This window comes from Rattus norvegicus, chromosome 9 (genome assembly GCF_021556685.1).
Source record: "Rattus norvegicus strain SHRSP/BbbUtx chromosome 9, alternate assembly SHRSP_T2T, whole genome shotgun sequence".
Taxonomy (NCBI): Eukaryota; Metazoa; Chordata; class Mammalia; order Rodentia; family Muridae; genus Rattus; species Rattus norvegicus.
In genome coordinates this window covers 128,716,911-128,743,393 of record NC_141542.1, presented here as the reverse complement: position 1 = coordinate 128,743,393, position 26,483 = coordinate 128,716,911, and the positions used below count along the sequence as shown (strand labels likewise).

The 26,483-nt window shown below is 41.2% G+C and overlaps 1 protein-coding gene and 1 pseudogene across 1 annotated transcript; one reads left to right on the top strand and one right to left on the bottom strand.

The window, feature by feature from the left end:
• Positions 1-1,985: 1,985 nt before the first annotated feature.
• Positions 1,986-21,983, bottom strand: LOC120094816 (zinc finger protein 431-like). The gene is made up of 5 exons (XM_087569085.1): positions 21,896-21,983; positions 5,441-5,567; positions 5,189-5,249; positions 3,927-4,048; positions 1,986-2,143 (listed from the first exon to the last, which is right to left on the bottom strand). The coding sequence occupies exons 1-5, from the start codon at positions 21,896-21,898 to the stop codon at positions 2,115-2,117; spliced, it is 342 nt and encodes a 113-aa protein (XP_087425211.1). The 5' UTR covers positions 21,899-21,983; the 3' UTR covers positions 1,986-2,114.
• On the top strand, positions 19,376-20,584 carry Tipinl1 (TIMELESS interacting protein like 1; annotated as a pseudogene).
• Positions 21,984-26,483: the final 4,500 nt, after the last annotated feature.

Below are 26,483 nucleotides of genomic sequence, written 5' to 3'. Positions count from 1 at the left end.
AACTGAAATTCTATATTCAATAAATACCAGCTCTTCACTTCTTCCTCTCATAGCCCTCGGCAACCACCATGCTGCTTTCCATTGCTTCCAATTTGTTGTCTCTAGGCTCCTTGTACAAATAACATCATATAGTATTTGTCTCTTGGCAACTGGGTTATTTCTTTCTGTGTAAATTCCTTGGGGCATCTATGTTCTGGCATGTGCCACAGCTTTTCGTCTGAATTATGTTCCATTTGTATATAGTGTGTTCATATATGTTTGCATGCATCTCGAACAATTGTTGACCTCAGGTAATATCTACCTTGTTTTTGAAGCTGGGTCTCTCACATGAGATCAATAATTTAGGCTAAGCTGTCTTGACAATGAATCCCAGGGCACCAGCTCACCAGAGCTGGGTTTACTGGCAAAACATCATATGCCTGACTGGTATTTTGCAGTTTTGTCATGTGCGTTTGTGTGACTGTGTGTGTTCCTAATACCAGCTTGGATCTAAAGCTTTCAAAAATAATCTTAACATTTAACACTTATTATACAGAATAATGGGATTATAGGGTTTTCATGCATTAAGTAATGGACTTTGATACTATTTCCCCCTTAATTTCTCTTGGGATTGCATTGAATCTGTAGATTGATTTTGGAAGTAGGGCCATCCCATGAGCATGCAAGGTCTTTCCATCTTCTAGTGTCCTCTTTAATTTTATTTAGTATCTACAAAATTTTCATTACAGAGGTCTTTCACTTCCTCGGTCAGGTTTAATTCAAGAAATTTTTTGGGGGGAGGATATTTGACATGATTGATGTTGGCTTTGTCAAAAGCCTTACATGTCTATCAATTGATATGATTTCTATTCTATCAAAAACAAGAGATTTGTGAAATTTATAAAATTTATTGACATATTGAGCCAGCACTACATCTCTGGAATAAACCTGTTTGATCATAGTAATTTTGTGATTTATTATTGAAGAGTTTGCAGGCATTTTTAAAGAAATTTTGCATGTATTTATGTTGGAGATTGGTCCATGTTTATCTAATTTTAGTACTAGGCCAATATTAACTTCATAGAGTTTGGTAATGTAACCTTCCTTTGCTATTTAATAGCATACTTTGAGAAGCATTTGTGTATTTTATTGAAGGACTGGTAATTTTTTTATTTGGTAAATATTTGATCACTACTTCACTTGTACTGCTTTCTACAAATCTGCTCAATTTTTTTTTTAGATCTTCATGATTTACTTTTGGTAGGTTATATATGTCCAGAAATCTACATACTTTATTTTAGAGTTTTCCACTTTATTAAAATAAGTGATTTCTAAAATGAGACCTAATGATTTTTCTGAATTTCATTAATGTATGTACTAACAACTCTCCTTACCCCCCAATCTATTTACGTTCAAGCTGTTCAACTTGATTATTTTTGTATTCGAGGACTCTATGAATACTACATATCATTTTAATCCCTCCCTGTCCCACAATCGAGCTCGTCCCATTTCCTTCCCCAAATTCACACTTTTGCCTAACCCCCTAACACTAAACACCCCCAACCTAACCTTACCCGTCCACTCCTTAACCCACACTGCCCCCCCAAAACTTTAACCCTAAACCCTAACATTCTAGCACTAACTGCACACCCAACCACCTTATTCATAATCCCTACCCTTCTAACTCAGCTGGTTTCCAATAGACTCCTGGCATTTACTTTGACCATGTGTTTGAACTGTTAAGTATTTTGGCAGATTTCAAAACACAAAGACTTTACCACATTGAGCCCATTCATAAGCCTTTTCTCAAGAATGCTATTTTCTGCATTCACAGGGTTTCAGTGAATGCAAGTATGAATACTTTTATTATAGTGAGAACTATAGAAATGTGCAAAGGCTTCACCATATTCACTACATTCATAGTTTCTCTCTAGTGTGGTATCTTTTATGCTGTTTGTGTTGATTTGGGTTTTAATGCTGTGAAAAGATACCATGACCAAGGCAACTCTTAGAAAGGACATTTAATTGTGGGGAGGGGAGGTATACAGATTCAGAGGTTCAGTCTATGATCAAGGTGGAAGAAATGTCAGTGTCCAAGCAGATATGGTGCTGGAGGATAGAGTTCTACATCTTGATCAGAAGGCAGCCAGAAGACTCTTCTGCCCTGGGTAGAGTTTAAGCATGAGGTCTGAAAGCCCATCCCCCCTCCACATTGACATACTTCCTCAAAGGTCACATCTACTCCAAAAAGGCCATACCTCATAACACTGCCACTTGCCATGGGCCAAGTATATTTAAACCACCATACCTTTGAAGATCACAGTAAAGGCTTTACTACATTGGTTACATTCATAGGGTTACTCTTTAGTATGTATGTGTTCTTTTATGTAGTTGGAGTTGGCTTGATTGTGAAAAGGCTTTACCACATTCATTACATTCGTAAGGTTTCTCTCCAGTATGAATTCTTTCATGCCTTCTAAGGTCATTCTGACCTACAAAGGCTTTACCACATTGCTTACAATCGAAAGGTTTCACTCCAGTATGTGTTGCTTTATGTTTTCGGAGACTAGCATTACAGACAAAGGCCTTACCACATTCATTACATTTGTAAAGTTTCTCTTCAGTATGTGTTCTTTTATGTCTTTTAAGATCACTCGGAACTACGAAGTCTTTACCACATTGATCACATACATAGGGCTTCTCTCCAGTATGTATTCTTTTATGTACTTGGAGAGAACTATGAGATGTAAAGGCTTTACCACATTGATCACATTCATAGAGATTCTCTCGAGTATGTATTCTTTTATGTACTTGGAGATAACTATGATATGCAAAGGCTTTATCACACCGATCACATACATAGGGCTTCTCTCCAGTATGTATTCTTTTATGTACTTGGAGATAACTCTGATATGCAAAGGCTTTATCACACCGATCACATACATAGGGCTTCTCTCCAGTATGTATTCTTTTATGTACTTGGAGATAACTATGATATGCAAAGGCTTTACCACATTGATCACATTCATAGAGCTTCTCTCCAGTATGTATTCTTTTATGTCTTTTAAGAGCACTGTGAAGTACAAAGGCTTTACCACATTGATCACATTCATAGAGCTTCTCTCCAGTATGTATTCTTTTATGTACTTGGAGATAACTATGAGATGTAAAGGCTTTACCACATTGATCACATTCATAGAGCTTCTCTCCAGTATGTATTCTTTTATGTCTTTTAAGACTACTGTGAAGTACAAAGGCTTTACCACATTGATCACATTCATAGAGCTTCTCTCCAGTATGTATTCTTTTATGTACTTGGAGATAACTATGAGATGTAAAGGCTTTACCACACTGATTGCATTCGTAGGATTTCTCTCCAGTATGTGTTATTCCATGCGTTTTGAGATGACTGAGTTGTGCAAAGGCTTTACCACATTGATTGCATTTGTAGGGTTTCTCTCCAGTATGTATTCTTTTATGTACTTGGAGATAACTATGATATGCAAAGGCTTTACCACATTGATCACATTCATAGAGCTTCTCTCCAGTATGTATTCTTTTATGTCTTTTAAGAGCATTGTGAAGTACAAAGGCTTTACCACATTGATCACATTCATAGAGCTTCTCTCCAGTATGTATTCTTTTATATACTTGGAGATAACTATGAGATGTAAAGGCTTTACCACACTGTTCACATCCGTAAGGTTTCTCTCCAGAATGTGTTATTCCATGCGTTTTGAGATGACTGAGTTGTGCAAAGGCTTTACCACATTGATTGCATTTGTAGGGTTTCTCTCCAGTATGTATTCTTTCATGTACTTGGAGAGAACTATGAGATGTAAAGGCTTTACCACATTGATTGCATTTGTAGGGTTTTTCTCCAGCATGAATTCTTTCAAGAGTTTGAAGCTGAGAATAGTATGTAAAGGCTTTATCACGTGACTTACATTCATAGAGTTTCTCTCCAGTATGTGTGCTTTTATGTCTTTGGAGAGGACTATGTTGTGCAAAGGCTTTACAACACTGAGTATTTTCAGAGGGTTTCTCTCCAGTATGACATCTTTCATGCCTGCAAAGATAGATAGTTGGCACATGTGAAAGCTTTACCACTAAACTAATGAATCTAATAATTGGAAATTAATTTTATAATTTGGTCTAATTGTAAAGAAGAATCACATCTTAAGGTTGTATCACTTTGTTTACACTCATGGTTTCCCATTCATTATGGGTTGGTAAAAGTGTTATTACATGGCTCACATTTGTACCATCTTTTATCTCTATGAGATTTCTCATATATTTGAAGAGAAATGGAAGAGCTCAGAGCTTTACCACATTTAGTACATTCATATGCTTTCCATTATTGTGAAATACACTACGTTTGCATACCACATCAGCAAAGTGAACCAGGACAAACAGAAAGGAATTTCCACAATCCTAGTATTCATAGGGATTTTCTGCTATGTGACTTTATGGATATATTCCCAATGAAGTTGGGAAACCAACTAATTATAAACTTGTATCACACTGAGAAAGTCTGCTCAAATGTGGACTACTACATATATCTTAATTGTTCTGGGGGTGGGGAGACATTGCTTCTTTCAATATCCTTGTGCTCACATGGCTTGTATCCATTGTGACACAGGATATAGCTGTTAAAATAACAAATGAAATATTTCCACATTGCATCATTCATACAGTTTGATTTTTTGTTCATCATAGACATATGGTATAAGAATTAAGTTTTCTCTTCAAAAACATTCTTGACTCTCATAAACTGTCCCTCTCACTTAAACTTAACAATGTTACTATATGAGTAATCAGCTTTACTATGATATATTTGCCTATTAGAAACATAAACTTATCACCTACTCTGTTTCTCTCTCTGTGCGTGTGTGTGTGTGTGTGTGTGTGTGTGTGTGTGTGTGTGTGTGTGTGTGTGTGTGTTATGAGACTAAACAGATTGGCAGGTATACAGAGTAGCTGTAATGTGGCTATGATTCAAATGGTAATATTTGTTAAGGCATTGTTTCCTTGTTTTCTTTCAAATCAGACACCTGACATTGAGGTACATGGATTTGTGAGAATTTAATAATCAATAAACTTAGAGAAGTGCTTTTTTCTTTACCACTGTTGCTTTTCTTTAAAAGTTCCAGGACATACTAACATTTCTTCAGAGGCATAGTCATACCAACTTGCACATGAAAATTACCTTCCATGTCTTCTGAAACTTTGACAATGTTCTTCAATAGTATGGTCTTCCCAATTGTAACCTAAAATACAATACCAGAAAATGTATGATATATTATTGGAAATTAGGCAACATTTAAGTTACTATCTTCAGTGAACCTGACCTTTTCACCTCATTTTCCTTTATTCTCAATTGAAGTTACAGAAAAGCAACAGTAACAAAGGAACATTCGTTTCCTTATTTTAAAAACTGAACGAAAATTCACTGTCTTACCTATAGCAGTGAGGTTCCTGTAGGTCTCCTGCATCACATCTTTGTAGAGACTCTTCTGTGAAGGATCCAGCAAAGCCCATTCTTCTCGAGTGAAGTTCACATGTACATCATCATAGGTCAATACATCCTGAAATATCCCATACATTAGTAAAACAGAAACCATGATACAGATATCACTGTAAATGTATGCTTCTGGTGCTTCCCCCACTTATTTCTTGACCCAGATGTTCTAATGTAATTACCAAATCATCTTAGAAGAAAACTGAGTAATAAGGTTTACCTCTGTCATTTCTTTGCTCATTGAGTAGGATATAGCCTTGCAAGAGAAATGTTAACTAATGGAGAGAGAGAGAGAGAGGAGCAGTACTAAGCACACAGAGAAATTGTATGAACAATTACTAACTGCAAAAAATATCAAGTGAGCATATAGGCTCATGTCTTTAATCCAAGAACTGAGGAGGCAAAGGCAGGTATATCTGAGGTCTATCCAGGACAGCCAGAGGTACATATTAAGACCCTGTTTCCCCTATGAAAAATTAATCAAACAAACAGGAAAGATAGAAAAGGACTCAGAGGTTTTTACTAGAGATCCTACAAAGAATTACATTCACTGCAGTTCAGTATTCTTCTTCCAGAATCTTGAGGTGGCCCAGTTTAAACTGTAACAGTAATGAGATCTTACTACAAGGGAATGAATGTTTAAACAGATACAAACAGATAGCTCAAAATATTGGCAATGTAAATGTTGATCCTAAATAAGCAACATAGGACAGGAGCTGGCTCATCAGTGAAGAGCTCTTGCTGGTCTTAAAAATAATTGGCCTCAATTGCTAGTAGTTAGAATGGAGCTTCACAACTATTGATTACTCCAAGTTCAGGAATTCTGTAGCCATTTTCTAACTACTATGAGGATTAGGCATACATGATGTGCATATTCATTCATACAGGCAAAATATACATATTCATTAAAAAAATCAACACAAATGCAACAGGTAGGAAAAATGTCATATACCTGCAATCCAATGACTCAGAGCTCAGGCAATATAGCCAGGCAGTATGAATGTCATGAATACATACATGCCATCCTGAGAAACAGAATATGCTCTCTGTCAAATTTCAAAATTCATAACGTGGATGAAGATCAACACAGCAGCATATGCTTGACATGTGCCAAAACCCACAGTCCAACCCATCAGCCAATAATATAAAAACAAACAAACAAACAAAGAGAAAGCTGGGCATGTTGGCTGACATTTAATCCTGGCACTCTGGAGCCAGAGGCAGGTGGACCATTTACATCTGAGGCCGCATGTTCTAAACAGCTACTTTCAGGACAGCCAGGGCTACATAGAGAAACTTTGTCCTCAAAAACAAAAACAAAACTTAAATTATAAAAAGAAACAGGCTTGCAAAATACCTTAGCAGTGAATAGTAATTGCTTCAACTGCATCTTATGTGATTTAGGGTTAGAGTCTATAATGCTGAAGGCAAGACAACATAGGAAGGAGGCTGACTAATCAGGTAAAACCACTACACAATACACACACACACACACACACACACACACACACACACACACACACACACCCCACACACAAACCCCACACAGGAAATGGGTTGAGTCTATAGACACTCAAATGTCATCCCCAATAACTAATCATCTAGAAAGGTTCCTCCTACAACAGCTTCTATTGAGAGAACTGAGTTGGCCAGAGCAAGGCTGACTCCTCCAAGACAGGTTGTAAACTGACAGACTGGGAAACTAGGCCTAAGTTTCTGTTTCCCAGAACTGGAAAAGTCCAAACAAGTCAATTCTAAGCAAACCATCCCTCACAGGCAGCTAATCAGGAGCTTCGAATGACCCTAATAGCCTGCAGCAGCCCATACAGTCTTCAAATGCCTCGAATCACTTCTGACACTCTTGATTGCCACATCTTTTAAAATCAGAAAGCAAGTTATATCGTTCCAACATACAAAGGCACAGAATACCCCTTCCCATTCCAGTAGAGAGGAATGTGTACATAGTGAGGGAAGATTGGACCAAAGCAAGAAACCCAGCAGGACAAACACCAAGCCCTGCAGCTCTGTCTCAGACACAAGGAGCCTCAGTTTCAAAAGGCTTAGATGGCCCTTGAACTCCCTATATGCAGCTCTCCATGACAGGTGTCTCATAACTTGGGTATCTCTATATCTTGTAGTCTCAAATGCAACTCAGGCTTCATCCTCAGATTCATCCCATGCACTCTCACAGTGTCCTCCCTCACTGGGGATCTCACTCTGCCAAACACAGATGGCTGGAACAGTGCTGAACTGAAACCATTGGGGAAGAAGCCATAACCTTATTTTTCCATATTTCTGATTTCCAGAACTTGGGTACCAAGCTTGGACCAGTAGTAGCAGGTTTTATATGAAGTTCCTTCCTGGGTCTAGGAATGACTTTGCCAATTCCCCCTTCCATTAACTGAAGGCTTAGCAGGAGGGACTGTTTCCCTTAATTCACTTTCTTAGGCTTCCAATCCTGAGCAAAGACCTTCTCTTTAATGGTGATAATCTCTTTGAAAATTCATGCCTCTGTCTCAGCATTTGGCTGTCATGTGTAACTTCCCAGGGCTGCTTTTCTCTACAAACCACAGACTTTGGATTTATTGCTGCTCAACTTGTTGTTTTTTTTCTTGTAGTCCAGAATGAGTTACTAGTAATAATCATCTAACAGATTCAATATTTCACCTAAGAAATATAGCTATTTATTTTTTAATTCTGCCTTACTCAATTTCTCAGAGCATGGGCCGAATAAGAATGATTTGGGGTCAAAATACCACATAAATGACTTCTAGCTAGATCTTTCATGGAGTCTATTTTCCACTGAAATCCTATGACCTCAACTTCTGACTGCGTTACTTCCATGACTCCAGTCTTCCAGGTGCTACAACAACAGCCGACTAAGCTCTGAATACAGCTTTCTATGCTGTATTACCATCTCAAGCCCTAATGTTTACCAGGTTCCTCCAAAGGAGAACATTTCTAGTTTCTCTAGTTTCTGTCCAGCAACAAAATAACCTTTTTTTTTTTTTTTTTTTTTTTTTTTTTTTTTTTTTTTTTTTGTTCTAACTTGCTACTCTCCTACTTTGATTCAATTCTCTAACCAAAAGCATCTCAGGAAATAAACAGGTTCGCTTGTTTGGTCCAATCACATGACAGCCATCAGTTTGGGAGCTTAGGATAGAAACTCAAGCTTCAAGAAAAGGCAAAAACCATGAACAAGTAGGGTTTCCTGCTTGGTCACTGTCTCATAGTTAGCCAGCTCTCTTACCCAGCCCAGGCCCACTTGCTTAGGGATCCTGCCACCCTCAGTGTAGAGCCTTCCCACATCAATCATCACAACACAATCTCTCACTGATACAGCATGCAGACATTTTGATGAGGGCATGCCCTCAAGGGAGACCCTCAGATGATTGTAGGCTCTAAAATGTTCACAACTGAAGCTAACTAGGACAAAAAGGCAATAATATATCAGAAAGTTTAAAAAACCCAAATCAAATGTGTTAACAATATCAATCATTTAAGTAGCAAAAACAAACAAACAAACCACACACACACACACACACACACACACACACACAGAAAACCAAAAAAATGATGATTGCAACAATTGGAATACACAGATTTGCCAAGAAATGAGGAGAGACAAGCCTTCAGAAGAGGACACTAAAACTGTTTCCCAAACTATCAAAACCTCAAGAAACTCATAACATAGTAAATTTTCAGATTATAAAATTGTAGGTGCAGGTCTTTCATTTTCCAGAGAAACAATATAATTAGATTATAATGAATAGAATCACACAACGTAAATGGTACCAAAATAAAAGGAGACAGAAAGACAGACAGAAAGTGTTTTAAACATGAACTACAAGATTGTAATAACAATTTTAAGATATTACATGCCAATACTCATCCTGTGTATTCTGTTTCTCATCTTTGCCAACAAATGAAAAAATAAATATATAAAGGGGATTAGCTGTGGCAAAATCCCAGTCAATTGGACATAGTGGCAGCCTAAAGAACGGGAAAATATTTTTTTAAACAAATCCATATCTTATAGAGGCCTAATATATAAAATACATAAAGACCCGAAGAAAACAGACTTTCTAAAGCAAAAAATTCAATTAAGAAATGGGGTATAGGAGCTGGAGAGATGGCTCAGCGGTTAAGAGCACTGACTGCTCTTCCAGAGGTCCCGAGTTCAATTTCCAGCAACCACATGGTCACTCACAACCATCTGTAATGGGATCTGATGCCCTCTTTTGGCCTGTCTGAAGACAGGTACAGTGAACTCACTCACATTAAATAAATAAATCTTTTTTAAAAAGGGGGGGTATAAATCTAAACAGAGAATTCTCAAAAGAGGAATCTCAGAGAGCTGAGAAATACTTAAAGAAATCATTATCATCTCAGCCATCAAGGAAATGCAAATCAAAACTACTTTGAGAATCTATCTTCCACATGTCTGAATGGCTAAGATCAATACAAGTGACAAGTCATGCTGGTAAGGATGTGGAGAATGGGTAATAACTCTCCATGCTTGTAGGGTGCAAACTAATACTGCCACTATGGAAATGAGCATTTCCTCAGAGTCCTGGTGCCTCAGAACCCTGAGAATCCATGTATCTCAAATCACAGCTATAAAGCTCTTGGGCATCTATCTAAAAGGTGCTCCACCCTACCACAAGGCCATTTGCTCACCTATGTTCATAGCATATTTATTCACACTTGCCAGAACCTAGAAACAACCGAAAAATACCTCAACTGAAGAATGGGTTGAAGGACCCTAGTTCTTACTGAAGCCTAAGCGCTGTCAGGAGGCTTGGCCTGGTGGAAAGCAGGTAGGTTATGGGGACCCTAAGGGCTTTTGCCAGCTTTACATCAACTGCCTCTGGTTAAGATTAGGTAACAACCCATCTTCAGGCCTCCGGCCAAGGCTAGGACAAGTTCCATTCTCCACCCAGAGTTCTTGGGAGGACCAGGGGCATTCTTGAAAATCCTGCAGAATGTACTGAGAGTAGCCTGATCCTCTGGTCCCACATAAGAGCTCAAAGGCATGCCATATAAGTTTGAACTGTAAACCTGCTAATGTAACCTGTACCCCTGAAAGTATAAAAACTGCTTGTCACAGCCATTGGGGTCACCTTCCAGTCCCTCGCTAAGAGGGGCTGACTGAAGGTTGACCCCGACACTCGAGAAAATAAACTCTTGCCTTTGCATTAAACTCCATTCTCATGCCTCACTTGGGGGATCTCCTTGCAGTTAAGACTCACTTTGAGCCCTATGGGGTACACCAAAAGTGTGGTACATTTATCACTCAGCTGTTCAAAAAGATGCCATCATGAATTTACAGGCAAGAAAATACAACTAAAGAAATCACACCCAGAATGACAAACATGGCATGCATTTACTTACAAGTGGATATTACCTATTAGGTAAATAGTAATAAACCCAGAGGGGTTAGTTAAAGAGGTAGACTCTAGGGAGGAAGCACAGATCTCTTTCTACAGGGGAAATAGAATAATTTCTGTGAGTAGACCAGAGTTTGATGGGAACAGGAGTAGGGAGGATCAGTTGAGGGGGATGCAGGGGAAAGTACAATGCAGGAAGAAACAGCTGGAATTAGGGGTTATTTGGGAGTTAGTATAGAAATCCAGTACAATGACAACTTCCTGGATGACCAGGGTGACCCTAATGAAAACTACTGGTAATGGAGGATATGGAGTATGAACTTACCATCCTTTGAAACCAGACAGGGCTTCGATGTTGCTAATAAGTTACATTTGGTTGAGCTGTTGGCCAAGGAGGTCCCTTGAGATCCTTAAACAATCCATGCTGATGCAAGGACAAACTTTTCTCTCAGATAACTGACAGCATGGCCTGATCATTAAGGACAAATTCCACACAGAATGCAGAGGTCAAGCGAGTGCAGGCTCGGAGCCTTCGCCCCTGTGTTCTAGTCTCTTTGAGGAGAGAAGGTACTCTACAGGCTAAAAAGAAGAAAGAGAAACCTGGAAACACCCCTCGGCCCCCAACACCCACACACACCTACAATGGGTCCTTCCTAAGATGTGCTGGGGCATTATGGTAACAAACGTGTTTGAGTGGCCAACCAATGTTTGGTTTAACTTGAGGCCCTTGATATGAGAGGGAACCCATGACTAACACTGACTGGATTTCTAGGAATCTTACAGAAACTTAAATGGCAAGCATAGAGACAGCATGGGTCTATGCCAGGTCCTCTGCTTATATATTATGGCTGTTAGCTTGGTGTCTTTGCGGGACTCCTAACAGTGGAAGCAGGTGTAACTCTGATTCTTTGGATTGATCTTGAGATTTTTCCTATCAGGTTGCCTTGTCCAATATGAAGGCTTTCACCTTGTCTTTTTCTATCTTGTTTTGTCCGTTAGGTCTGCTCCTTTTTGAAGAGGAAATGGGTGCGGGGGTGGATCTTGGGGAAAGGATAGAAGTGGGGGGTAGTCGGGAGTGCAGGTTGGGGAAACAGTGGTCAGGATATATTACATGAGAATCTACTCTCATTTAAAAACTTAATTCAATATTGCTTAAATGAAAATGCAAAGAAGGGAAGCTGTAGTGAACAAAGAAAAGCAAAATCGTGGGTTGGGGATTTAGCTCAGGGGTAGAGCACTTGCCTAGCAAGCGCCAGGCCCTGGGTTCGGTCCCCAGCTTCGGAAAAAAAAGAATAAAAAAAAAAAAGAAAAGAAAAATCATAAAGATAGGAGCAGCAAGATTGTGATACCTACAGTACTCGTTCTATTTTTGTAGACAGTGACTATCACATAGGAATGTAAAAATACCTGGAAGGGTTACTTCCTGCTTCTGATAATCTAGGCCTAGTCATGGAAGCTTATAGCTTCTGTACAATCTGATCTAGGTCTAGAATGAGGGGGCATAGGCCTGGAGTATTTAACAAAAGACACAGACTAGGGTCATTTGTGCTAAGAAAATGCCAAAGCTTTACTGAGGTTCACAGAATATACACCCCAAGTTCACTGGGTGGAGAATTCCTGGAAGCACAGTGGAAAAATAGGTTATGCCCTCAGGACAAAAACAGGAACAAAAATCAGGAACTGGGTGTTACTGCCCAGGTGCCAAACAGAAAGATCAAGATGTTCCTTTGTTAGGAACTAAAGCTTCCACATGCATCAGCAAGGCTCAGCACCAGGCAAACACAGAGGGGGCTCAGGAGAGTTGGGCACTTGAGTGTTTTGGGCATCTGAGACTTAACTGTTAAATAAAATCACCCTTTCTTCTTCTTTTTGAACTCTGGCTGGTCAACTCTGCTCTTCTAGCTCAAACTCTTCATGCTAACCAATTCAAATTGAGTCTTTCACTTCTGACTGAATTGCTGTGCTTGGCCTCAAAGGGACTCTAGTAAACTGCTCTCTTCTCATTCTCTTGCTCATTTTCTCCTTTTCTGTCTTTAGCCTGCCTGTATCTGTAAAATTCTCCAGGTAAAACTGCCCCCTCCTCTTACCCTCTGTGCTGCTTCCTCTTTACTTTTCCTTCTTTCTTTTCTCTGCCCCCCACCCCCCCAGGAGCTGGGGACCAAACCGAGGGCCTTTTGATTGCTAGGCAAGTGATCTACCACTGAGCTAAATCCCCAACCCCGCTGCTTCCTCTTATATTGCCTCTTTTCCCTCTTCTCTTGAGAGTTGGGCATATCCTATTCTGTCAGATCTTAACCTGACTCATCATTTTTTCACCCACTCAATTATACATTACTTACAAATATGAGTGCTTCCTTCTAAAACTATGTTTACCTTCAAAACTATGTTTGGTAGCAAAGTTGTGTAGTAATGGCTGAGCCCTACCAATTAGAAACAGCTCCCCTGCCCACCGCCCCTGCCAGTAAATTGGACAGTCTCTGGGTTCATAATGCGATCAAATACTCTGCAACACAGGAATTCATGACAAGCTCATCTTGGGCCCATTCTATATGTGAAATCAGAAGTTTTGTTCTCAGCAATGTGAAATATATATCACGCAGGAAAGAAAAGCAGTCACTTTCTTGTGTTAGCTTTCACTAGTTAGGAATGTGGAATTACAATGCTTTTCATTTCATTCCAAAGCAATACTCATAATTGTTTTTAAGAAAAACTAAAGTTTGAATATCTATTCAAATAGAAATGAGATGTTGTACAAAATTGCTACATTAACTATATTATGCATTAAGCCAAAATAAACCAATGTATAAAAATATTAAATGTTTAAATGCTTTCTCCAAGGCAAAAATGAAAGTATTACCATCTAAGATAAGTTACTTAGAACAGAGAAAACAAAGAGCCGAGTCAGTTATCTAAGACTTTTACATATTTGTTCAACTGTAATTTATCGTTACTATTTAAACTCAAACAAAACAGTAAATATGTTTCTTTTTTTTTTTTCTTTTCTTTTTTTCAGAACTGGGGAGCGAACCCAGGGCCTTGTGCTCTACCACTGAGCTAAATCTCCAACCCCTTCAATCTGTTTCTTAACCTCGTTTTTACTTCTTCATGCAGTATGACTCATTGGCAGAGGGCTCTCATTCCATTCAAATAAAGCCCCTTTCTGCATTTTTACAGCATACTCTAATAGCACATTTGCTTCTCATCTACAACAACTCTTGCTACAGAAAGCTTGATATTTCATTTCTCTTCTCCACATAATGTTCTAAATAAATATTAGGAAAAAAACGTTTTGAAGAAGATTGTTTCAGCTAGATTCTCTGCTTTCTGCCCTTCTATAGGAATTTGGCAGGAATTTGACCTTGGACTTGGACTAGGACTAGGACTTAGGAAGTAGGTTCAGGTAAGAATATTTACATTTGGGCTATTAACATTCCTTCTCTCCTGTTAAACTAATGAGCCCCTAGAAACAATGATCACAGGTATTTGTGCCTTGTTTGTTCTTGACCTAGAATTGACCTTATAACTTGCTTGTAATAAAAATGGTAGAAAAGCAGACTGGGAAAAATAGACCCGCTTCAGCCTCAGCACTGGCTAGAATCATGCTATATATTGTCTAATTTTCTTTTTCCTCTCAATCCTCACTCTCTCCCTTGAGACCCTATTGACTGACTGAGCTGGCTTGGTCACCCTTCATTTTCGAGTGCTACCTGCAAAGTTGACAAAATGGTTCAAGCTCTCAGATCCATCAGACAATAACAGTGCATTAAAGGTTAAAATTATATGGGAGAAAGAAATGGGTTGATAATGCTTAAGCTATAATTACATGCTGTTTTATGACCAATAAAGCACTGACTGTGAGAGTCTTTACAAGTGCATAATCCTTTATCCACTCCTTTAACCCAAGGCACCCTAGGTCCCCTAGAGGCACCTAGCTGGTCCTCAACAAATGAGCATTGATGTTATTTTCATAGTTAGGCAAGTATGAATACAACTGCAATGAACATGAGAATTCTGGTACTTCTTAAAACTAATTTCAAGTGCACGGAAACTATACTGAGAAGACTGCTGGGATCCATGGCAATTCTGTCATTTTTATGAGAAGTAAGTGTTGGTATGAGGAACCGGCTTTATGGTTGCAGGTTGTCTCCAAACCCAGCGATAGAAGTGACGTCACCGGGGCTGGAGAGATGGCTCAGTGGTTAAGAGCACCGGCTGCTCTTCCAGAGGTCCTGAGTTCAATTCCCAGCAACCACATGGAGGCTCACAACCATCTGTAATGGGATCTGATGCCCTCTTCTGGTGTGTCTGAGGACAGTTACAGTGTACTCATCTATAATAAATAAATAAATAATTAAAAAAAAAAAAAAGAAGTGACGTCACCCAGAGGTGAAAAGGGACCTGTGCATCTGTTGTCATATATTTCCAGTGTCCTCCTAGCCCATCTCCTACCCTCACCTGCAAGAAGTTATGTCCCTACCCAAATAAAAAGCCAACCCTTCCTGACCTTCGCCCCTTCTTTCTCTTTTCCTCCTTTGTGCACCCCCCCACCTCCCAGCACCAATGAAACTGTCTCACGTGGAACCGTACTGGCCAGCTGTGGAGCCATGATTCCAATACAACACTCCATAGAATGGGATTGCTTGAGTGTAGGTATTATGTCCACATGTATCAGAATACATATATTAAATATGCACAACTTTATATCAACTATAAAAACACAGTCTTAACTAGTTTTAGTAGATATCTATGGAAAATCCCAACCTATTGCTATCAGAGTTTACTGCTAAGACACAACCCTGTGTCACATCCAGATTCATTGTCCAATTCTGGACCATGCTTTATTTCCTCTTTTTTTTTTTTTGTTTTCTCAATTAAGTCATACTTACAAAGATCTTGTCTACGTGACCCTAAGGATGTATTCTGTGTCACTAAAGTGTATACTAAAGTCCTCTTTCTATGGCTTTGGACATTATTTCATATCAGTTTCAGTTTCGCACACATACTATATAGCTTGCTAAATGAATTATTATGTAGAATATCTTTTACCAATTTATATAACTGTAAACAACACCATTACAGTGATGTTAAAAAAGCAATGTTCGGTATGTTAAATTTGCAGCAAAAATTCAAGAAAATCTAAAGAAAACATCTAATAATACATAACAGGACAGCTGATTTCAAAGCTATTTGCCATGTGAAAAAACGTCAGAATCATCAACAGGATTATGAAGAAATAGTACACATTTTGGCACAATGGAGATTCCATCTGTACTTATCAAAGAGCTACAATGATCAAAAGTTTTAGCACATTTGTGAAAAAATGAGATGTAGAGAAAAAAAGGCAAGAACATAAGCCCCAAATTATAGTCAAGTTTTAATCAAAAGACCTAAGGAAACTCAGCCAGGAAAAATGTGAACTTGACCAATATTACCTACGATTGCATGTGTATTCAAATGGAAAAAACACAGACTTCCCAACTCCAACAAAAATGACTCGAACTGACCCCTAAACTGCTATATTTCTGACCCTCCAGCCACTACTGACCCCACGCTCTAGAGCTCTCTGTGTGGAGGTGGTAAGAAAGGAGGGTTATGGCTCTATAGTTCCCATGCCCCTGTGTGATCACACAAACCCAGCCCCCCTGAACCCACACACAAACGAAGGTTGAAGAATAATTTAATGTCTGCTTGCACATGATGCCATGTGGATTTTAGTAATGATGTACAATCTGCCCTACCTACCTACACCCCACCCTGCACACCTGAGAAACCTCTGCATCTCAGAAACTCCTTTTGGACTCTGGAACTGAATTTCCCTGAATCACTCCATTCACTGTGACTGCTGATAGTGGAAAGGTAAAAGGGTTTTAACCAAGTATTGCCAAAGGATGATTCTCATAACCTCATCCCTACCAGTTTCTAAACTATTTGTAAAATTTATCACACAAAATGAATTTGCAATACAATCTTCTGAACTTCTAGAAACTGGATTTTCAGTTTTGAAATCTGTCTTTTGCACACCAAGAGCAATGCTTGTGTGCACACTGGCAGTGATATTATAATCAACACACCTTATACCCAGATGCAAAGCCTCCTCCCCAGGGAATCCACACTCAGAGAAGCTCAGAGGACAAGGCCCTCTGCCCAGGACACCACATGTACCAACAGCACCACAGTCTGGTTCACAGTCCACGTCAGTCCAGTCAGATTGGACACCGATAGCTTAGCCAACCTGTTGTTCCTGGTGGCTGCAAAATCTCCCTCACAGCTCTCTGATGAACTACATCAGAGAATATGGAAAGAACCTGCAAGCTACCTCCCACTGGTGCTCCTCCTGATTGCTAGGCTCCCCAGAGAATGGTAGCAGCTCCTCTATTGGAGGATTAGAGATTGCATGACTCATCACAAGCCTTCCCAGCTCTGCCCTTCCGCCCCACCCTAGGGGCAGACAGAGCCCTAGTATGGTAAATTTGTATTTTATTAGAATCTTCAACTCTCCCAGGTGTGGAGAGATCTTGGTACCACTTCTAGGAAAATGACAAGTATATTTGCCACTGGGCTACGACAAGAAAGTAAGTTCAAAAGAAAAAAAAAAATACAGCTGAGGAATGTGGGAGCCAACTTGCCTGAGAACCCAACATTGTGCTAATTAGGACAGACAAAGGACAGATGAAAGTTCATCTAGTGGACAAGCTCAGTGGAAAAAAAAAAAAAAAACCATTGTTCTAGCTAAGCTTACAGAAGGGCTGATACAAATCTGGTGGTCAGCATTGCTTAGGAACAGGCTTGCCAAACGGAGGCTCATGACCTTTGAGGGGGAGTCAGGTTCCTACAGACCTAGGCATCCCGCAGGTGTGAGCCAACTTCATCATAGGCTAATAAATAGAGGTCTCCCAGCCCCCTGAAGATTTCTTCCTCTCCTAGTCTTGCTATAGTATATAACCAGAGCTTGTAAAAATAAAATTGTCACCTTCATCAGACACTTGTATTAGTGTCCTTCTTCAAGTCTCTTGTCCCCCATTCTCTTCTGGGTACCCCCTGGAACTTCGTTAACTGTCCTGTTGGATGGGACAGAGTAATGTGTTCCTGGTATCTTGGTCATCTTAATAAGCCCAATAGAATGACCTCGGGAATTTTGTTTACACCTTTTTTCTTCCTTGGCTGTCCCATCCTGCAACAGGGTAGTTGGCTCACTCCTGCGGGATGTTGGCCTAGGTCTGTAGGAAGTTGGGCCCTAGTAGAAAGTCACAATCTGTGAGTCTGGAGGAAATTGGCTCTCAGCAAAATGTCACAGCCCTGGGTCTGTAGGAGTCTATAGGAAGCTGGTTCTTTTGCAAAGCTAGCTGTATGGAGCTAGCTCCCAACAAAAGGTCAGGAGCCTCCACTTGGCAAACCTGTTGGAACACCAGATTTGTATCAGTGCTCCTGGCAAGCCTTGTTACTAAGCAACTCTGACCCCCAGATTGGTATCCGCACTTTAGCTGGAACCTTAGGTTTTTCCACTCAGCTTGTCCTTTAGGTGACCTTGTCCTTAGGTGTCCTTTCATATGTTCTTTGTCTGTCCTAATTAGCTCAATGTTGGGGGTCTCAGGCAAGTCGGCTCCCCACACTTGGCTATTTTGTTTGTGCCTTAGAACTGACCCTATTCTTTGTATGTACCCAGGCAGTCAAAGTGGGTCAGGGTCTGTAGGCAAATTTATCAGCCTGCTGAGGCATGGAACGATTGGAGGGGCTGAAAGTTCTATCAACCTTGGTGGAAGGAACAGGGAGGTGCCTCTGGATAAGAACCGATATTCTGTGCATATTTTGGAGAATTGTTTGTTAACTTGTGGCTTTGCTTTCTATGGCACTGTGGGGCATAAAAATTAGGAAAAACAAACTCGAGTGAGGCAGCTGTATTAACCAGCAGTCCCCCCAAATGTAACTATTGGCTTTGCATCTTCACTCCCCGCAGCGGAGACTGTTCGACTCAAGCTTGTGGGCTGAGTACAAGGAATTAGATTCAAGGATCTTTTTCTCCTCCATCCTTGTTTCTCTCCTATCTGGTGTTAGGGGGTGAAATGGGGGTGGGGGAGGGGGCTGAAGAGGAGGAGGTTTAAGCCTGGAAAAAGAAACCACAAAGTAGCAAAGACCAGCAAAGATCCAGTTAGCTGGGTCTAAAATGCTAAAAGAGGATCTAGCCTAGGTAGATTTTACAGTCCATGTATGCTGTCACCCTTAAGTTTGTTTTACGTTCAGGTTCCAGTTTAAGTTTTGAACAATTTAAATATAAACTGGAGGATACAAGTCTGACCACTTAGATAGGACATTTACACAGCAAACATTTCCAGGATGTTTAAGTACACCAGTGCCCTAAAACAGTAGGTTAGTGACAGTGTCCTAAGTGGAAGGTCTCAGAGGAAGAAAAACATAGGAAAAGGAGAAGGGAGAAAGTATAAAAGCTGGGGGGTGGGGTGGGGGTGGGGTCTTAAACTAAGTAAGCTTGGAGAAGTGCTGTTGGCACGCTTGGCGGTGGCCGCCGTTTGGGTGAGGAAAAAATGTTGGAGCAAGAAGAAAATGGCTTGTTTGAAATACCAGATTATGAACATGTAGAGGATGAAACTTTTCCTCCCTTCCCACCTCCGGGCTCTCCAGAGAGAGATCCTGCAGAAGCTGAAGCTGATGAAGGGAGTGGAGCACCTGTTCCTGTTCCGCCAAAGAGAATAGTTAAAAGGAATATACCCAAGCTAGATGCTACAAGATTGACTTCAGAGAGAGGGCTTCCAGCCTTAAGGCATGTATTTGATAAGACAAAATTCAAGGGGAAAGGTCATGAGGCTGAAGACTTGAAAACGCTAATCAGACACATGGAGCACTGGGCGCATAGGCTATTCCCCAAACTGCAATTTGAAGATTTTATTGACAGAGTTGAAAACCTAGGAAATAAAAAGGAGGTTCAGACCTGTTTAAAACGAATTCGACTTGATCTGCCTATTGTACATGAAGATTTTGTTAACAATAACGATGAAGTTGAGGAAACTAACAGCCTTGATGCAGCTGCCACTGGATTTGATGCCTTTGTGACAAGTTCATCTGACAGCAAGAGGTTTGCTTCTGAAGCGAGTAGAAACCTAACAGAAGAGCAGCAGCAGAGAATTGAGAGAAATAAACAACTGGCCTTGGAAAGAAGGCAGGCAAAGCTATTGAGTAATAGCCAGTCCCTAGAAAATGACGTGACAGTTGAAGAGAGCAGTACTGGTGAGAATCAAGAAGAGTCAAATGGATTGATCTCTGCTGATGGTCCACATGACGTTCCTTCTGCCAGCACACAGGAAGAAGGACAGTTGGAAGCAGAGGAAACACAGCTGGACCATCCTAACTTAGACTAATCCAGAAATGTTCTAAGTAGCCAACCCTCTACAGCAGAATCCTACAGGCTTGGAGTTATTTGTAGTTTTTTCTACTTTGTATAAATCCTTAAGTCTTAAGGCTTCTGTGGATTCCTGTTTAAAATACGATGACTATTTAAATTGTTTCCTACTTATTTTAGTAAGTCTATTTATTATTTTTGGTGTTCTGTATAAGTCTGACTTTATAAGCTGTTTTGTAGTTTGCATTGAATTGTTTCTTACTAAATTGGGTAATGATTAAAATGTAAATATGCCCTGACTGTTAGGTCAGTTTTTATAAAGAAATAAATTATTTTGTAAGCAACAAAAAAAAAAAAAAAAAAACTAAGTAAGCTTAACAAGAATGTCACCTTGTATACAGTTTACATGAGGGAAATGGAAAGAAACGGGAGACATCAATGAAGTCAGCAGAAACGTTAAACTACGAAGTTAGCAGAAACATCATATAATGGGACAGACTCAGGAAAAGTCTAATCAAACAGTGCTGCACAAGGAACTCAGTGTATTTCAAAAATATTCCTTACCAAGCCCATAGTGGGCTAGACACCCATAGCCCCATATTGTGGCAAGACTTGTATTCTCAGAATCTTAAGCAACCCCTCCCAAATTCCCTGGCCCCAAGCATATTCCTGGTTTTAGGGGAGCTGTTTTACCTCTATATACAGGGCTCCAGGGAAAGCTCCCAAGGACTAGGCCCTAGATGGTTACTGGCTCTGCCAAGCATGTCCCCGGGTTTCAAAAGGAGCTCAAACATGGGGACCTCAGGAAAAGGAGGGAAAGCGTAGCTTGATCAGGCCAGCGCTCAATAAAAGTGTTTTGTTGTTTTACATTTTCTAATGGTTGTCACCGGGTGTCATCTTGCCCATGTGGCAGAACTATGCTTTTCTCAAGAAGAAAACTAAACCTTTATGGCACACCAGGCCTGACTGTTGATTGTGATCCTGTAATGCCCCATTGATCAGTTTGTTAGAGGCCTGCTCTTTGATATGGAGATGGGCTTAGTGGCTGGTTGCAAATCAGGGTCTGGGGCCATATTTCTGGACAATCCTGGTGAACAAACTTGTGTATCCTAGCATCCTAATCTCTAACAGGCCTGGTTAGCTTACTACTTACACGTGGGGTGTTTTGCAGGCAGTCCTCTCTCAGCTAAATTCTACTTGGTGTGCCTTGCTATCTCCTGACCTTTAGCACATCCTTTACATCATCAATTCTACTCTTACATTACAGCTGGAAACTGGATTGCTACCCAGCACATGAGATGCCTTCCACAACCTCCACAAAATAACTCCAAATGGTTCTTACACCTTAATGTTAAATGCTAAGAACAGAACTTGTAGAAACTAGGCTTCTGAGTTTGGGATCCCGCCAAGGATCTTTCCATACACAAGCCAAATGCTCTGCACAGTTGCAGCCCCTACAGGGAAGTTTTTCAGAAACTGCCGCTGGATCCAGTGAGTGGCTAAGACCTCATGGGTAGCCGCCGATTCCCACTCAGCCCGGGGAAAGACCCACCACACCACCTTCCACTGCTCAGTCCCATGCCGGTCCGTCCGTCCATCCGCCCGCCCGTCCGCCCGCCCTCTCTGCCCCTTTGTGTGCAGTGACCCTGTGCTCACCATGTCGCAGCTTTGGAGCTTGCCTGAACATGCCTCAGAGAATCCAAAGGCAGAACAGAGAGCACAGCAGCCAGGACCAGTTAAGACTACTTAACTACTAAACAAATCCTACACCTAGGAACCCGGAAAAGCCCGCCTTCTCTTCTGATTGGCAGGTGCATTGAAGACTCCAATTGGCCAGTAGTCTTGAGTGACTTGAGCACCTCCTTAAGGGTTACAGTGAGCTGAAGGTACAGGGTAGGTACACAGTTCTCGGCCCTAGCATCAAGCCTGGGACCAGACCTTTTCCAGATCTACAGGAATTTGCATTTCAGTAGCACTTGTGCTTGTCCTCCAATAGCGTTCTCATCTGTCTCCCCGCCCAGCCCCAGGAAGGACCCACCACACCACCTACCACTGCCCAGCCGCTTGCTCCTCCCTTGCGTGAGTGGTGACCCTGTGCTTACCAGGTCCTCACTTCAACCTGCTCTCAGCTTACAACATTCAGTAGTCTCTTTCCCTTCTGCCTCCAGGAATCGAGGTATACAGCGTGCATAACCCCCATACTCAACTTGCAGTGGAGTTATTGATCTGTCCCACAAGTGGGAGGGTGCCCAAGATATTAACAATTAAAGAGAGATTTGAGGAAACAAGAGTTTTGTTTTGTGGCTGTTGGGATTTAGACCCTACAATCAGCTGACCTTCATATATTCAACACACCAAAGCTGTCTGGGCCTCCAGGTTCTCCCAGCACTCCTCAGTCCCCACGTGTAACAGGGCCTGTCTGGCATACCCCACCTTGTACCTTGAACTTTCCAGCGCAGGGGCCGAGTTTTCCCTTCCCCAGAAGCTCTTCCTATATCATCCAGAAATTTTGTACTCTTTGTCTTTCTGTTTCTCTGCCTCTCTCACCCTCCCTCTCACCTTTCCATCCTTCCCTCTCTTCCCTCCACCTTCCCTCTCACCCCCCCCTCCCTGCCTACTGCATTTTTCTCCCTGCTTGCCTTGCTTGCTCTTTCTCTCTTTCTCCCCAGCCCTGCTCCTTATCCTCACTCACCATATCGACTTTTCTGACCTCTTTGGGACTAGTGAACTCTGTATCCTTGGGATCAGTGAGCCCACTAGAGAATTGCCCCCAAGAAACACTGTCATTTGGCTTGGGTGGAATCCTTCGTGCTGGGCTTAGGTAAACTGCAGCTAGTTTTCACTGGTAGGTCCTGGAACCCTGGGAGACAAACCTTGTGGAACACTACTGTTAGCCAGCACATCCTCTTCAGTGGGAAGGTGAACACACATTCACACACAGAACTGTTTTAGTAAAGGTTCTCTAGATGAACAGACCTGATAGGACGAATCTCTGCATGTTGAAAGCAGATTTATTAGAATTTTCACATCGTTAGTCCAACGATGGCTAACATGGCATGTATAGGGGTAGGGAAACCTATATGTGAACATAGCCAGACTCATTCAGTAAAATCCCACTGCTTCCTTTCTTGAAGGAAATCATTGCTTTGGAAATGACTCCTATCCTCTCCTTGCCTGCCACAGGGGGGAAATCTTTCTCATTTCTTCTGTCTTGTCTTACATGATGGCTATTCCTTGTATTCAAAGTGACTACATGTGGAATTAACTAAAACTGAAAGGCTTTGGGTACTGTAGGGGGATTTCTCTTAATTATAGATTTTGGAATTTGAAAACCCTTCTTTAATCTAGATTTTTTGAGTTGTTAAGATCCACCTTTACTCTAGGTCACAGCTTCTGGTGACAGCCTACATATATAAAGAACACTGAAGATGGTAGCTCATTCTCTTTGTCTACTTACCTTACCTCTCCCTAGCAAGTTCTTTCTTGCCTTTTCTTCTTTCTTTTGTTTTCTTTCTTTCTTTTCTTTTTCTGGCATTAAAAAGCCTACTTCTTTGAAACTCTGGTATATACTGAAGACAGACAGACATCCAGCCACATGGACTGAACCACACTGGATTCTTCAACTTTCCATTGGTAGACAGCCACTGTTAGTGAGACATTCTAATAAATCCGCTTTCAACACACATACAGAGATTCATTCTATCAGTTCTGTTCATTAATAGAATGTTTAGTTGTTGTTGTATAAATACAAAAATAAAAAAGGTATTGGTGTCTCTTACCCTGCTGGGTTCGGCACCTCAGTGCCCCAAGATATTCGCTAGATATCTTGGTGGAAACACATCCCAGCCACACGTTTTCCTACACTCAAACCCTCACAATAAAAGAAGACACAACACAATAATCTTTGACCCAATTGGTAAGATATAATTGCCCTCTTAAACATACAAAGCCCGGTACCATCCATCCCTTAAGAACATTGATAACAACCTGTAAATACACAGAGCAGAATCTTAACATCACCTGCCATGGCTTCTCCCCCCTCGCCTTCTCTCTCCTCCTTTCTCTCCTCCTCTCCTCCTTTTCCTTCAAACTTCTCTCCAGCCCATCCTTCCTTCTCCTCCAATGACAGGCCTCCTTCTATCCTGTACCTGCCCCTCACCTGTACTTTACAGATTCAATGGAGAGGTGGTTCTGGTGAAGTCACCTGAGTTCTGAGTCCTTGACTAGGCAGCTGTCCTTGGGGCATTGGAATTAGCATCAAAATACAGTAACTTCAGGGCAAACCATAACATTTAGTAATATAGCCATGTGTGCATACAAGGCTTTTGTTTTGTTTTTCCACCTTTCCACTGAGGAAGATGTCCCAGCTAACAACTGTTATCCACGGTGTTTGTCCTGTTTCCTGCTTTTCTCTCAGACTTGTCTCAGACCTACCAGGTGAGAAGTAGCTGCAGTTTACCTGAACCCAGATGAAGTCACAAGGCTCAGGGAAATTGCAATGCTGGAGTAGATAGGTTGGGTAAAACTAATCCTCCACAATGGGAAGGCCCAGAAGATATGGCCTTCACGAATCCTATAAGACGAAAACTGGTGAGAGGGGCACCACACATTTGAAAAGTGTTGTTCTTGCCCTTTTCTGTGTGCCAGACTGTAGGGTTGGAGATGTTGCTCAATTAGATGAATTAAATTCAATGCTGCCACGGGCCAGGTGGCAGCATTGAATGGCAAGACATAAGGCGAACATAGTTATTATACTAGTCAGAGTAGACAAAACAACGTTTATAATGACATAGCCTGTAATGATCAGCACAGGAGAGGTGAAATTTATAATGGCATGACTGGTTCAGACCTTTGGTAGTGCCTAATCAGTCATGGTGTCCAGGCAGGAAATAGATAAGAAGCCTACTGCATATCTGTTTGATCTCTATAAGCAGACACATTCTCAAACAAATGAAAGAGAGGCTACATTGGATCCTGGCAAAAGGCAATCTTGGCCAGTAAATCAATTTCCAGACTTGAGTCAGTTTGCAGGCCCAGAACCCCTTGAATGAAGGGGTGGCTAGGTTCCCCAGAGGAAGGATCTTGATAAGACACCTAAAAATTTTGCTATTAGCCTCTTTCCAGTTCTTCCCCAGAGAGACCTGTAGCCTTTTACAAGGATAACTGTACACTGGGGAAAGCAAATAATCAGACTTTCCAGGGTCTATCAGATACTGGTTCTGATCCCAGGAGATCCCAAGAAATGCTATGGCCCTCCAGTTAAAGTAGGGGCTTATGGAGGACAGGCGTTTAATGGAGTTTTGACTGATGCCTGACTCACAGTAGGTCCAGTAGGTGCCTGAACACATCCTGTGGTCATATCCCAAGTTCCAGAATGTATAATTGGGATAGATATACTTAGAAATTGGCATTCACAGTCACAGACCATATGAAGGTCAAGAAGGAAGACCGAAATGTGGATGCTTCAGTCCTTCTTAGAAGGGGGAACAAAATACTCACAGGAGGAAACACAGATATAAAGAGTGGAGCAGGGACTGACATAGACTGCCCCACCTGGGGATCCATCCCATAAGAAGACGTCAAACCCAGTCACTATTGTTGTTGCCAAGAAGTGCTTGCTGACAAGAGCCTGATATGATGTCTCTGAGAGGCTCTGCTAAAGCCCTACTGATACATATGAGGATGCCTGCAGCTAACCATTGGACTGAGCATGGGGACCCCAATGGAGGAGTGAGAGAAAAGACTGAAGGAGGTGAAGGGGTTTGTAACCCCATAGGAAGAACAACAATATTGACAAACCAGACCTCAGAGTTCTCAGGCACTAAACAACCAACCAGAGTACACAAAGAGGGACCCATGGTTCCAGCCACACACATGTACCAGAGGATTGCATTGTCTGGCATCAATAGGAGGAGAAGCACATTTAGTGGGTCTATTTAGATTCTGGACATAGCACATTCCTTACTTGGGTGTGTTACTCAGGCACATTTACCAAGTGACTAGGAAAGCCACTGGCCTTTTGTGGGGCCTGGAACAGAAGACTCTTCAACAGGTCCAGGCTGCTGTGCAGGCTGCCCTACTACTTGGACCATATGATCCAGCAAACTCTATGGTACTCGAGGTTTTTGTGGTAGATAGAGTTGCCGCTTGGAACCTCTGGCTGGCCTCTGTAGATGGATCACAGAAGATACCTTTGGTATCTTTGGAGCAAAGCTATACCATCATCCCCAGACAACTGTTTTCC

Bases quoted from the DNA above. Each gene is read 5' to 3' on its own strand.
- LOC120094816 (XM_087569085.1), bottom strand. The intron at 5,250-5,440 runs GTAAGACAGTGA...ATTGTATTTTAG, and splicing joins CAGGAACCTCACTGCTATAG to GTTACAATTGGGAAGACCAT. The intron at 4,049-5,188 runs GTAATTTTCATG...CTATCTTTGCAG, and splicing joins AGTTTCAGAAGACATGGAAG to GCATGAAAGATGTCATACTG.